The 14,618-nt window shown below is 36.7% G+C and overlaps 1 protein-coding gene across 1 annotated transcript in view; it reads left to right on the plus strand.

Annotated features, from left to right (window-relative positions):
- Nucleotides 1–14,618, plus strand: part of DPH6 (diphthamine biosynthesis 6) — a 178,636-nt gene that overhangs the window by 104,057 nt on the left and 59,961 nt on the right. Inside the window, exons 4-5 of the mRNA XM_030318556.1 lie at nt 934–1,007; nt 4,918–5,036. Coding sequence (XP_030174416.1) covers nt 934–1,007; nt 4,918–5,036 — 193 coding nt within the window. The remainder of the gene's footprint in view (nt 1–933; nt 1,008–4,917; nt 5,037–14,618) is intronic.

Below are 14,618 nucleotides of genomic sequence, written 5' to 3' on the forward strand. Positions count from 1 at the left end.
TTGATCTTCGTTTCTTCCTTTTTTTTTTTTTTATTACCCATCCTTGCTTTGTATCATTTGCAAACTTGATCATATTTGACTTTACATTTCCTCCAACTCATTAATGAGCACACTGGATAGATTATTCCTCTTTCCTGTGAGATTCTGTTAGATGTAGTGCTGGGTATTCTCAGTTGTAACTCTGCTGATAGCAATCCATTGCTTTCTTCTCATCATAGAATTCTTTATCCACTGTGCTATACCATTATCCAAGTAATGGCTCTATTATCTCTGCTTCCTGGAGATACAGATAAAATCATTGTGTCCCCTTTTCTACTTATGCCATTGCTTACTTTTTTTCAAGTTACTCATTCTGGGGTGCCTGGTTGTCTCAGTCGGTTAAGTGACCGACTTCGGCTCACGTCATGATCTCATGGTTCGTGAGTTCGAGCCCCACATCGGTCTCTATGCTGCTGGCACAGAGCCTGGAGCCTGATTCAGATTCTGTGTCTCCCTCTCTCTCTGCTCCTCCTCTGTTTGTGCTCTGTCTCTGTCTTTCAAAAATAAATAAACATTATAAATAAGTAAATAAATAAAGTTATTCAGTCTGAAAAAATAGAAATTTCTCAAAAAATTTCACTGAACATCATTGAGTCTTTAAAAATGTTTTTAGTGAGGAAACATCTTGAAAGTACCGTCTAAATCTTTGCCTTCTTCACAGAAAATGGTCTCTAGTTATTTGGATTTTAAGTAAAAAGAATAAATACTTTCCACACAGCTGAGAGTATGACTTAAATACATGTATTTATTTTTTCTGAATGTGGATTGCATTTTCGTAAATTATTCTGCTTCAAAATGGTTTTCTAGATGAGACCCAGTTCTTTTATAACTTTCAGAGCATAATGCATAGCCACATGTTTATTTTTAAAGTTATATTTTTTCTTTTACTTTCAGGAAAAAGAAGAAGTAGAGGGGATATCAGTAGGTGCTATACTTTCTGACTATCAGCGTGTTCGAGTAGAAAATGTGTAAGAGAGCATTAATTTCTCCTGTATTTTAAAAATTACATGTATTTTAAGAATGTGAATAAATGAAAATATAATTGTATCCAAATAATAAATAGAATGTGATATTGTACATATCTCATGGAACTATCTATATTACCAAAGTAACAAAATAAACTACAATAAAAAAATCAAGACAAAGATTTTTAAAATCAAAAGTATTATTTTCAGTGTTTCCTTATTTGAATCAGTATACCTGTTTAATCCCTTTTAACTCATCATCATTTGTAATAAAAATCAGGAGCTAATAAAAGGAATACAGTGATATTTTAAAGAAAAAAAAGGCTTATTAAGGAATCATTCCTTTTTTGGTCTTTAGAATTCAGTTCTTGGCCAAAAATATTCATGTGATTAAAATACAAAGTCATTCAACTTTCAAGGACTTTTTAGATTATTGCTCTCTCCATCTTTCTCACCCTCTAAGGTTGGTAAAATATTGTATCTCCAAATACCAAAACAATCCATTCCATTGATCTCTTCAAAAACCATGAAGTCAAGTGATAATATTGATTATTTAATGTTCACTTGGCAAAAGATCACATGAATTTATTTTTCATTTTTAGTTTCTGGATACATAAAATACTGTATAGAGACTTTACATATAATTAGATTAGCAAAAAGAAAATGTGGACTCCACTATTAATCTTGCACACAACTTGACCTAGAAATAAGTAATTTTGCCATCCAAAAGGATAAATGCAAATCAGATAAGGACTGTATTTGTGTAATTGTTTCAAATACTTGACAAAGAAACATTCGTATCAACTATCACATCAAAAACTTGCATATTAATTGACTTGAAAACTTGTTTTATTTTTATTATTGCATTTATTTTGTTTCTAGTTGTACAGTGAATTCAAGGCAGTCAAAAGTCCAAAGTTTTTAGGGTTGCCCGGCTGGCGCAGACCGAAGAGCATGTGACTCTTAATCTCAGGGTTGTGAGTTTGAGGCCCGTGTTGGGTGTAGGGGTTCCAAAAAAAAAAAAAAAAAAAAAAAAAAAACCAAACAAACAAACAAACAAAAAACAAAACTAAAGCATTTTTTAAAAATCCAGTAGTTTTAAATAAACAGAGGAAATATAGGACAAAGCATAATTAAATGAAGGGGACTATGATGATCTCCTATTTTGGGGTGTGTATCTCTAGAGAAGGGAGAGTGGTGGTGGAAGTGGAGGAGGTCATATGTGTAATTTGAAAAAGATTTCCTTACATTCTACTTGCCTACATTTGAGAACAACTGATCTACAAATGGAGATGGATTGCATAGCCCTTAAACCATATGTTGGAAATACTATTTTCATCAAGTTTTAGGTCACATTCTCTGAGAATTATTTAGTTTACAAATCTGTGTTTTTTAATAAGTTCAAGCCCACATGGTTTAATGGGTAGCCAAACTGTAGATGGGGCTGACATTTATTTATGAAAGTTAAAAGCCAAATGAAAATATGCTCCTGATTAAGAGGCTGCTTTACATCTATATGGGAGAAAGGTCCATAGCATACCCATAGATAGAGCAAGATTTTTCTTAAAACAGTCTCAGATACGCTTCAACACATGGTTAAGATACCCAGATTTTATACCATTAGGCATATCTCCAATAATTTTATCCTTAAAAATGTTAAAGCAATGTTACCGGGAGTCCGTTGGTTTATAATAAACTCAGTTTTCAATTAGCGTGTCTTACATTTGTAGTTTGTATTGCATCAGTGTATTTTTAATATATAAAGTATTTAATAAATGTCACAGCTCAACTGCAATAGTGACTTATAGAGGAAGTGTATTTGAGTCATGATATTTTGAACTGTTAAAGAATTTAAATAGGTAAAAAAAAAGTTTGACTTAAGTCTAGAAATAATCAAAAGATTATGGTTATCAAAGCAACAATCAAGAATTTTACAATAAAGATAAGGGTGGAATAAGGTATTTTCAACTAAAAAAAATCTTAGCCTTTTAAAAGAGGTAGAGAGCCCAGTTTCATAGGTAGGCATTAAACACTGGTAAGAAGACAGCTAGAATTATACTTTTGTTACATGGGTAGTTTCAATTATATTATTTTTGTGTTTATTAACTTCCTCAACATTTCTATAGATGCTCTGGGATATTTTACAAAGTATGTATAACAGTCTGCAGTAGGACGGTTTTGGTTTCTTTGAAAGGGTATGTATACATGGAAAAACTAGTGATATATATGTTTTTTTTTAAGTTTATTTATTTTGATAGAGAGAGAGAGAGGAGGAGGGGCAGAGAGAGAGAGAATCCCAAGCAAGCTCCGCACTGTCAGTGTGGAGACCGACGTGGGGCTTGAACCCACGAACCACAACACCATGACCTGAGCCAAAATCAAGAGTCAGGCGCTCAACCGACTGAGCTACCCTGGCCCTCCTAAAAGCAGTGATATTTTTAAGGCCATGTATGAGTAAATGACCAAACATGTGGTATATTTACTAAGTATTGGGATTTTCTGAGAGAAAAAGAGATCATTGTGGCCTAGTCAGCCAGGCAAACTTACAGACACTGGGTTTTAGGGCTATGTTTTTTATTTGAAATCTGATTTCAGCCACTTATGCTGTGACTTGGGCAAGTCACTTGGCTTTGACTACCGTTGTTTGAATATTTATTTTATCTAGGCATTTGTACTATTTTCTTTATTTATATTACTTTTAATCAATTATAATCCTTCTTGAGGAAGTCACATTTAAACAAAGGCATGAAATAAGTGAAAAAGGTAGGAAGCATGTCTAGTATATTAGGCAAGAGTGGGCAGTCCAATGGTGGTAGTTGGAGCGAAGGGAAAGTAGTAGGAGGTGAGGTATGAGAACCAACCAGAGTGAGATCCATGCAGGTCTATTGCAAGGACTTTTACAAGGAGTGATGTCAAGATTTGAGCCGAGGAGTCCTATAATCTGTTTTATGTTTTAAAAGTATCACACTGGCTGCTGCATTGAAAACTGATTTTAAAAGGGTAAGGGTAGAAGCAGGGAAAGAATTTAGGGAGATATTGACCCAAAAAATAATGGTGGCTCAGCCCAAGGTGTTCGCAGTGGTATTGGTGAGGAATGATTCTGTCCTGTATTGGGGTAGATTGGATGACAAATATGAAGGAAAAACAAAACAAAACAAAAGGAATAAAGGATGACTTCAATTTTTAATTTCTTAATCTTCTCAAGAACTTTGAAAGGAAATATTTTTGTTCCTATTTATGAAACAGGAAACTAAAGACCTAGAGTTTCATTGACTTGTCAAAGTCATGTTGCTAGTTAGTGTAGGGATAGGTTTCAAATCCACATTTGTCTTGACTCGAACTTATATTCTTTCTGCTGCACCATAATGTAAAATATGTAACACAATGCCTACAGCATATTTGGTGCTCAATATATTGTACTTTTTGTTCTTTTTTTTCCACTCAGAGTCAAATTCTTTTTTAAAAATGTCAAAGTTAGTAGATAAGAATAGTTCATGTAACCATAGGTATTGTAAATTTAATCAATATATGATTATTTTATTAGGATAAGTTGATTTGCCTATTTTGCATATGCTTCACAGTTTTGATACCCAAGGAAGTTCTAAAAACAAGAATAAGCATCCGTTGGCATTTGGAAGCTTTTTAGCATAGATTTCTAAACTTAGAGCCTTACTAAAATTAATATTTCTAATCTGCCTGGAGATTTCATTTTTATCTGTTTATGCATAGCCTGTGGAAATTAAATATGTTTATGTTGTATATATAAACTTCATTATGCAAAACATGTTTTTTTAAAGCATTTTAAATGCTAAAATCCTTGAGAGAAGCATTATGTTTAAAATCAAAGTAATTGCTGTGGATCCAAGTATAGAGCATTAAGATATCATCTGATTTTTTTCTTTTTATTTTATAGGTGTAAAAGGCTTAATCTCCAGCCTTTAGCTTACCTTTGGCAGAGAAACCAGGAAGATTTGCTCCGAGAGATGATATCATCTAACATTCAAGCAATCATCATCAAAGTAGCAGCTTTGGGTATGTAGCCAGACTTTCAAGGGAACTGTCTGTTACCACACAGATAATCTGTATTCACTAATAAGCAGTTACAACAGAAAAGGAGGAATAATTTAAAATGTAAAAGTGTGGAATCACAACTGAAGTAGAGGGAAGTTTAAGATGGGTTTTTGACCATTTACCAAAGTGATTACAAATGAGCCTCATCATATTCTTTTTTAAATGTATAACTGCCTCTAAAATTGTTATAGTATTATGGACCTTTGATTTAAGGTCTTTTTATACTATTGGGAACCCAGGTTCACAGGAAACAGGAAAAGTAGGTTTCTTTCTTTCTTTCTTTCTTTCTTTCTTTCTTTCTTTCTTTCTTTCTTTTTCTTTTTAAGCTTCTTAAAATCTGTATTTGTCACAACATGTGATATCTTTCTTATTTTTTTAAACATATTTTGAATATGCTAAAATAGAATGATTGGCTTTGTAGTGTCCAAAATAAGCAGAGTAGTAGGTTTTTGTTGGGGATGGTAAGAAGATTATAATTGAGAGACTGTCATTTGATCAGTTAGCATAAGACACAACGGGCAGGTGATAATGTGATTCAAATATGGATATTACATATGAACACACTTCATTTGTTGTTTTGAATTTTTATAATAATATTCATTTTCAATGGGTTTAGCTCAATGCATTTATTTCACAAACCTATTACAGTAAATGCCCTGGAGCCTCAGGTTTCTCAAAGACTAAATCATGTACCTCATTTGTGAGTTTACATTGCTGATCTCTGAAATAACGAGGTCTCAAGCTGTGGAGGATTTTAAAGACAAATTCACATTTTAAGCAACATTAAAAGAAAGATCTCATAATATTTCTCCTTGGTAAACACCAATCTACTCTCTCCTTGTTGAAGTTAAAATGTTGTCTTTCATGGAAGGTCCTATAAAGAGAACCTGAAGTTGATCTTCTTAGCTTTTAAAAAGAGAAAGATCAAGGTGGGTGTTCTCATTTTTGAGAAAAGATGGCTCAGCAACCCATGACTGAAATTCTCAGTATAGATATATTTGTCCTTTGAGTTTCTATGTAAATCTATACAGATTATGCTCTCTTGCTTTCTCTTTGTCTCTTGCTCTCTCTTTTGGATTTGCTAAGATTGCCTAGTTCTGTAATGAAGTTCATGTGACACTTCACTGGACAGTACATATTCTGTCACTTTTACTGTTGGAGAATAGGATGGATTACAACCCAGAGAGAACCTACCTCATTAGCAAGACAGAGCCATAGGATATAACCTTACTGACACCTCTATTATAGTGTAACTGATATTGTGTGTCTTTTCACTGGTCTGTGTGGATGTGCGTGTGCCTCTAAGTAAGGGTTAGAGATGGTGTTTCACTGTATTAAACTTTTGGATAAAGTGTAACGCTGAGCTAATTTGTCTTTATCATTCCAATGACTAAAGTATAGATCTGATTTTAACATTTATAGCACATAGTTTCTATTGATTACCTAAAGGTGTACAAAGATAAAAGTTATTCTTGAGAACAGTATTAAGAAAGGTTTATTGAGTGGAACATTTTTTCTAAGGACACAAAAATGTGTAAATGATGCGATATAGGTTTCCAAAGTTTTTTACCACCACCCTGCCCATTTAGTTTTCAGAAAGGGTTTTAATCAAAAAGTGGGACAAAGGATCTTTATAGGGAGAGGGGTTCAGCAAAGTTTTGTGGCCTATTAGATTATAGAGTGGTCTTAGAAAAGGGTTCTACATAGGTGAATAAAAATGTATTTCTGATAACTGTGTCACATAACCTTGGTGTCTTGTAACCATCAGTGAATTCGTGAAATCTACACATTAACAACTTAGTGTTTTAAGAAGTTTCTGAGTTTTAGACTTACTTGAAGAATGATATGTACATTGTATTTAAGAAGAATCTTGCCTTTTAGAAATACTTATTTTTAATTATGTGAGTAGTACATGAAAACATTCTAGCCACATAATATTAAATTTTTGTATATAAAGTTTCCATGTGTTTTCTGTTATCTTCTCTCCCTCCAGGCACTCCCTTTCCCGAGGTATATACCAGAGTAATAACTGATCATCTGTCTATGTCACTTCTTTTGTATATGTATTATGTATGAGTCGAAATCCTATGATTGTTTTATGGGGTTCTTAATATATTACATGAATGGTATTATAATCTGTGTATTGGTTGACAACTTGACTTTTTTACTCAACAATGTGTCTTAGGGATTTTTTTCCACGTCAGTAAATATATATCTGTGTCAACTACTTGAGGTAAACAGGTATCACCTTAGTAGTCATGAGCCTTAGACTAAGGGCTGCTATGAACATGATCTAACAAATGACTTAACTCATGCCAAAACAAAATCCTTAACTATTTTTTTTCTTTTCTTTTTTTCAATTCCAGTACAGTTAACATACAGTGTTATAGTAGTTTCAGGTGGACAATATAGTCAACTATTCTATACATTACTTAGTGCTGATCAAGATAAGTGTATTCTTAATTCCCTTCACCTATTTCACACACACCCCATCTCCCCTCTGGTAACCATTGATTTGTTCTCTATAATTGAGTCTTTTGTTTGTTTGTCTCTTTTTTTGTTGTTTATTTGTTTTATCTCTTGATTTCTACATATGAGTGAGATCATATGGTATTTGTCTTTCTCTGACTTAGTTTGCCTAGAATTATACCCTTTAGGTCCATCCATGTTGTTGCAAATGAAAGATTCCATTCCTTTTTTCTGGCTGAGTTATGTTCCTGTGTGTGTGTGTAGTTGTGTGTGTGTGTGTGTGTGTGTGTGTGTGTGTGTGTGTGTGTGTATGCCATAATGTCTTTATCCATTCATCTATGGAGGGACACTTGGTTGGCTTCCATGATTTGTCTATTGTAAATAATGCTGCAGTAAGCATAGGGGTGCATATATCTTTTCAGATGAATGTTTTCATATTCTTTGCATAAAGACCCAGCAGTACACTTACTAGATCAGATGGTGATTCTACAAAATCCTTAACTATTTAAAGGAATACTATAAAATCCAGTACACACTAATTAAAATTCACTGTGCCTTGCATCTAAATTACCCAGCATGCAAAGAAGCAGGAACATTTGATTGATACTGAGCAATCAATCAGAATAGACCCAGATTTGGAATTAGCAGGCAAGGAAGTTAAAACAGCCCTTATAAATATGCTCAGTATGTTCAAAAAAAGTAGAAAAATACAGGATTGTGACAAGGAAGATAAAAGATATAAAAAGGCCCAAATACAACTTCAGAAATGCATTATCTGAAATGAACAATGCACAGCAATTAGACATTGCAAAAGAGCTGAATAAACTTGAAGACAAATAGAAAGTGTCAAAAATGAAACATAGAGGGCAAAAAAGGGACTGAAAATAATTAACACAACATTGGCGAGCTATGAGACTATGTCAAGCAGCCTAACTTGAGTGTAGAGTCCCAGAAAAGGGTTGGGACACTATTTGAAGAAATAATGGCCAAAAGATTTTCCTAATTTGATAAAAACTATAAAATTACAGATCCAAAGAGGAAAAACACAACACATTATAATCAAATTGCTGAAAACGTGGTAAAGAGAGAATCTTAAATGCAGCCAGTGTGAAAAGATGAATTTTATACAGAAAACAAAGATAAAAGTGTTAACAGACTTTGCTTCAGAAACTATGCAAACTGGAAGATGATGAAAAGACATCTTTAAAGTATTGAAAATCACTAAAAGTCACCAAGAATTTTATACCTAGTAAAATAGATTTCAAAATGAAGTTCAGATAAGGACATTTTCAGATAGTACAAAAGTTGAGAGAATTCATCACCTGCAGATCTGCATTACAAGTAATACTTTAAAATGTTCCTTAGACAAAAGGAAAAAATTTATGACATTCAGTGTTACAAAAAGATAAAGAGCAGAGTAAATAATTGTTTTAGAGTAAATAAATTCTAAATCTATTTTACTTTTTGAGTCTCTTTAAAAAGATGTATTAGATTATTTAAAGCAAAAATAATAGTATGTTGTGGGGTTGACAGCAAATGAGAAGTAAAATATATACAGTGCCACAAATAACAGAAGGGGGAAATATAGTGAAATGAAAGTATAGTGTGTAAAATTTCTAAATAATACATGATGTTGTCTAATATTATTTGAATGTAGACTGTGATAGCTTAAAGATATAAACAATAATGCAACTATTTTTTAAATTGTTTTTAACATTTATTTATTTTTGAGAAAGACAGAGCGTGAGTGGGGGAGGGGCAGAGAGAGAGGGAGACACAGAATCCGAAGCAGACTCCAAGCTCTGAGCTGTCAGCACAGAGCCCCATGCGAAACTCGAACTCAGGAGCCGTGAGATCATGACCTGAGCCAAAGTCGAACGCTTAATTGACTGAGCCACCCAAGTATCCCTACAATAATACAACTATTAAAAAATAAAACAGTATAGGAGGGAGGAGGGGAAGATGGCGGCGTAGGAGGACGCTGGGCTCACCGCGCGTCCTGCTGATCACTTAGATTCCACCTACACCTGCCTAAATAACCCAGAAAACCGCCAGAGGATTAGCAGAACGGAGTCACCGGACCCAAGTGCAGACGAGAGGCCCACGGAAGAGGGTAGGAAGGGCGGCGAGGCGGTGCGCGCTTCACGGACTGGCGGGAGGGAGCCGGGGCGGAGGGGCGGCTCGCCAGCCAAGCAGAGCCCCCGAGTCCGGCTTGCAAAAGCGGAGGGGCCTGACGGACTGTGTTCCGACAGCAAGCGCGACTTAGCGTCTGGGAGGTCATAAGTTAACAGCTCTGCTCGGAAAGCGGGAAGGCTGGAGGACAAAGGGAGGGTGAGCTGCGGAGCCCCCGGACGACAGAGCTCAGTTTGGCGGGGAACAAAGGCGCTCGCCAGCGCCATCTCCCCCGCCCATCCCCCAGCCAAAACCCCAAAGGGAACCGGTTCCGGCCAGGGAAATTGCTCGCTCCGAGCAAACACCCAACTCTGTGCTTCTGCGGAGCCAAACCTCCGGCAGCGGATCTGACTCCCTCCGGCTGCCACAGGGCCCCTCCTGAAGTGGATCACCTAAGGAGAAGCGAGCTAAGCCTGCCCCCCCCCCCTGCCGCCGTGCACCTTGCCTTCCCACCCCAGCTAATACGCCAGATCCCCAGCATCACAAGCCTGGCAGTGTGCAAGTAGCCCAGATGGGCCACGCCACCCCACAGTGAATCCCGCCCCTAGGAGAGGGGAAGAGAAGGCACACACCAGTCTGACTGTGGCCCCAGCGGTGGGCTGGGGGCAGACATCAGGACTGACTGCGGCCCCGCCCACCAACTCCAGTTATACACCACAGCACAGGGGAAGTGCCCTGCAGGTCCTCACCACACCAGGGACTATCCAAAATGACCAAGCGGAAGAATTCCCCTCAGAAGAATCTCCAGGAAATAACAACAGCTAATGAGCTGATCAAAAAGGATTTAAATAATATAACAGAAAGTGAATTTAGAATAATAGTCATAAAATTAATCGCTGGGCTGGAAAACAGCATACAGGACAGCAGAGAATCTCTTGCTACAGAGATCAAGGGACTAAGGAACAGTCACGAGGAGCTGAAAAACGCTTTAAAGGAAATGCAAAACAAAATGCAAACCACCACGGCTCGGATGGAAGAGGCAGAGGAGAGAATAGGTGAACTAGAAGATAAAGTTATGGAAAAAGAGGAAGCTGAGAAAAAGAGAGATAAAAAAAATCCAGGAGTATGAGGGGAAAATTAGAGAACTAAGTGATACACTAAAAAGAAATAATATACGCATAATTGGTATCCCAGAGGAGGAAGAGAGAGGGAAAGGTGCTGAAGGGGTACTTGAAGAAATTATAGCTGAGAACATCCCTGGACTGGGGAAGGAAAAAGGCATTGAAATCCAAGAGGCACAAAGAACTCGCTTAAGACGTAACTTGAATCGATCTTCTGCACGACATATCATAGTGAAACTGGCAAAATACAAGGATAAAGAGAAAATTCTGAAAGCAGCAAGGGGTAAACGTGCCCTCACATATAAAGGGAGACCTATAAGACTCATGACTGATCTCTCTTTTGAAACTTTGCAGGCCAGAAAGAATTGGCACGAGATTTTCAGGGTGCTAGACAGCAAAAATATGCAGCCGAGAATCCTTTATCCAGCAAGTCTGTCATTTAGAATAGAAGGAGAGATAAAGGTCTTCCCAAACAAACAAAAACTGAAGGAATTTGTCACCACTAAACCAGCCCTACAAGAGATCCTAAGGGGGACCCTGTGAGACAAAGTACCAGAGACATCACTACAAGCATAAAACATACAGACATCACAATGACTCTAAACCCGTATCTTTCTATAATAACACTGAATGTAAACGGATTAAATGCGCCAACCAAAAGACATAGGGTATCAGAATGGATAAAAAAACAAGACCCATCTATTTGCTGTCTACAAGAGACTCATTTTAGACCTGAGGACACCTTTAGATTCAGAGTGAGGGGATGGAGAACTATTTATCATGCTACTGGAAGCCAAAAGAAAGCTGGAGTAGCCATACTTATATCAGACAAACTAGACTTTAAATCAAAGGCTGTAACAAGAGATGAAGAAGGACATTATATAATAGTTACAGGGTCTATCCATCAGGAAGAGCTAACAATTATAAATGTCTATGCGCCGAATACCGGAGCCCCCAAGTATATAAAACAATTACTCATAAACAGAAGCAACCTTATTGATAAGAATGTGGTAATTGCAGGGGACTTTAACACCCCACTTACAGAAATGGATAGATCATCTAGACACACAGTCAATAAAGAAACAAGGGCCCTGAATGAGACATTGGATCAGATGGACTTGACAGATATATTTAGAACTCTGCATCCCAAAGCAACAGAATATACTTTCTTCTCGAGTGCACATGGAACATTCTCCAAGATAGATCATATACTGGGTCACAAAACAGCCCTTCATAAGTTTACAAGAATTGAAATTATACCATGCATACTTTCAGACCACAATGCTATGAAGCTTGAAATCAACCACAGGAAAAAGTCTGGAAAACCTCCAAAAGCGTGGAGGTTAAAGAACACCCTACTAACGAATGAGTGGGTCAACCAGGCAATTAGAGAAGAAATCAAAAAATATATGGAAACAAACGAAAATGAAAATACAACAATCCAAACGCTTTGGGACGCAGCGAAGGCAGTCCTGAGAGGAAAATACATTGCAATCCAGGCCTATCTCAAGAAACAAGAAAAATCCCAAATACAAAATCTAACAGCACACCTAAAGGAAATAGAAGCAGAACAGCAAAGGCAGCCTAAACCCAGCAGAAGAAGAGAAATAATAAAGATCAGAGCAGAAATAAACAATATAGAATCTAAAAAAACTGTAGAGCAGATCAACGAAACCAAGAGTTGGTTTTTTGAAAAAATAAACAAAATTGACAAACCTCTAGCCAGGCTTCTCAAAAAGAAAAGGGAGATGACCCAAATAGATAAAATCATGAATGAAAATGGAATGATTACAACCAATCCCTCAGAGATACAAACAATTATCAGGGAATACTATGAAAAATTATATGCCAACAAATTGGACAACCTGGAAGAAATGGACACATTCCTGAACACCCACACTCTTCCAAAACTCAAACAGGAGGAAATAGAAAGCTTGAACAGACCCATAACCAGCGAAGAAATTGAATCGGTTATCAAAAATCTCCCAACAAATAAGAGTCCAGGACCAGATGGCTTCCCAGGGGAGTTCTACCAGACATTTAAAGCAGAGATAATACCTATCCTTCTCAAGCTATTCCAAGAAATAGAAAGGGAAGGAAAACTTCCAGACTCATTCTATGAAGCCAGTATTACTTTGATTCCTAAACCAGACAGAGACCCAGTAAAAAAAGAGAACTACAGGCCAATATCCCTGATGAATATGGATGCAAAAATTCTCAATAAGATACTAGCAAATCGAATTCAACAGCATATAAAAAGAATTATTCACCATGATCAAGTGGGATTCATTCCTGGGATGCAGGGCTGGTTCAACATTCGCAAATCAATCAACGTGATACATCACATTAACAAAAAAAAAGAGAAGAACCATATGATCCTGTCAATCGATGCAGAAAAGGCCTTTGACAAAATCCAGCACCCTTTCTTAATAAAACCCTTGAGAAAGTCGGGATAGAAGGAACATACTTAAAGATCATAAAAGCCATTTATGAAAAGCCCACAGCTAACATCATCCTCAACGGGGAAAAACTGAGAGCTTTTTCCCTGAGATCAGGAACACGACAGGGATGCCCACTCTCACCGCTGTTGTTTAACATAGTGCTGGAAGTTCTAGCATCAGCAATCAGACAACAAAAGGAAATCAAAGGCATCAAAATTGGCAAAGATGAAGTCAAGCTTTCGCTTTTTGCAGATGACATGATATTATACATGGAAAATCCGATAGACTCCACCAAAAGTCTGCTAGAACTGATACATGAATTCAGCAAAGTTGCAGGATACAAAATCAATGTCCAGAAATCAGTTGCATTCTTATACACTAACAATGAAGCAACAGAAAGACAAATAAAGAAAATGATCCCATTCACAATTGCACCAAGAAGCATAAAATACCTAGGAATAAATCTAACCAAAGATGTAAAGGATCTGTATGCTGAAAACTATAGAAAGCTTATGAAGGTAATTGAAGAAGACTTAAAGAAATGGAAAGACATTCCCTGCTCATGGATTGGAAAAATAAATATTGTCAAAATGTCAATACTACCCAAAGCTATCTACACATTCAATGCAATCCCAATCAAAATTGCACCAGCATTCTTCTCGAAATTAGAACAAGCAATCCTAAAATTCATATGGAACCACAAAAGGCCCCGAATAGCCAAAGGAATTTTGAAGAAGAAGACCAAAGCAGGAGGCATCACAATCCCAGACTTTAGCCTCTACTACAAAGCTGTCATCATCAAGACAGCATGGTATTGGCACAAAAACAGACACACAGACCAATGGAATAGAATAGAAACCCCAGAACTAGACCCACAAACGTATGGCCAACTCATCTTTGACAAAGCAGGAAAGAACATCCAATGGAAAAAAGACAGCCTCTTTAACAAATGGTGCTGGGAGAACTGGACAGCAACATGCAGAAGGTTGAAACTAGACCACTTTCTCACACCATTTACAAAAATAAACTCAAAATGGATAAAGGACCTAAATGTGAGACAGGAAACCATCAGAACCTTAGAGGAGAAAGCAGGAAAAGACCTCTCTGACCTCAGCCGTAGCAATCTCTTACTCGACACATCCCCAAAGGCAAGGGAATTAAAAGCAAAAGTGAATTACTGGGACCTTATGAAGATAAAAAGCTTCTGCACAGCAAAGGAAACAACCAACAAAACTAAAAGGCAACCAACGGAATGGGAAAAGATATTTGCAAATGACATATCGGACAAAGGGCTAGTATCTAAAATCTATAAAGAGCTCACCAAACTCCACACCCGAAAAACAAATAACCCAGTGAAGAAATGGGCAGAAAACATGAATAGACACTTCTCTAAAGAAGAC

Source organism: Lynx canadensis, chromosome B3, assembly GCF_007474595.2.
Source record: "Lynx canadensis isolate LIC74 chromosome B3, mLynCan4.pri.v2, whole genome shotgun sequence".
Taxonomy (NCBI): domain Eukaryota; kingdom Metazoa; phylum Chordata; class Mammalia; order Carnivora; family Felidae; genus Lynx; species Lynx canadensis.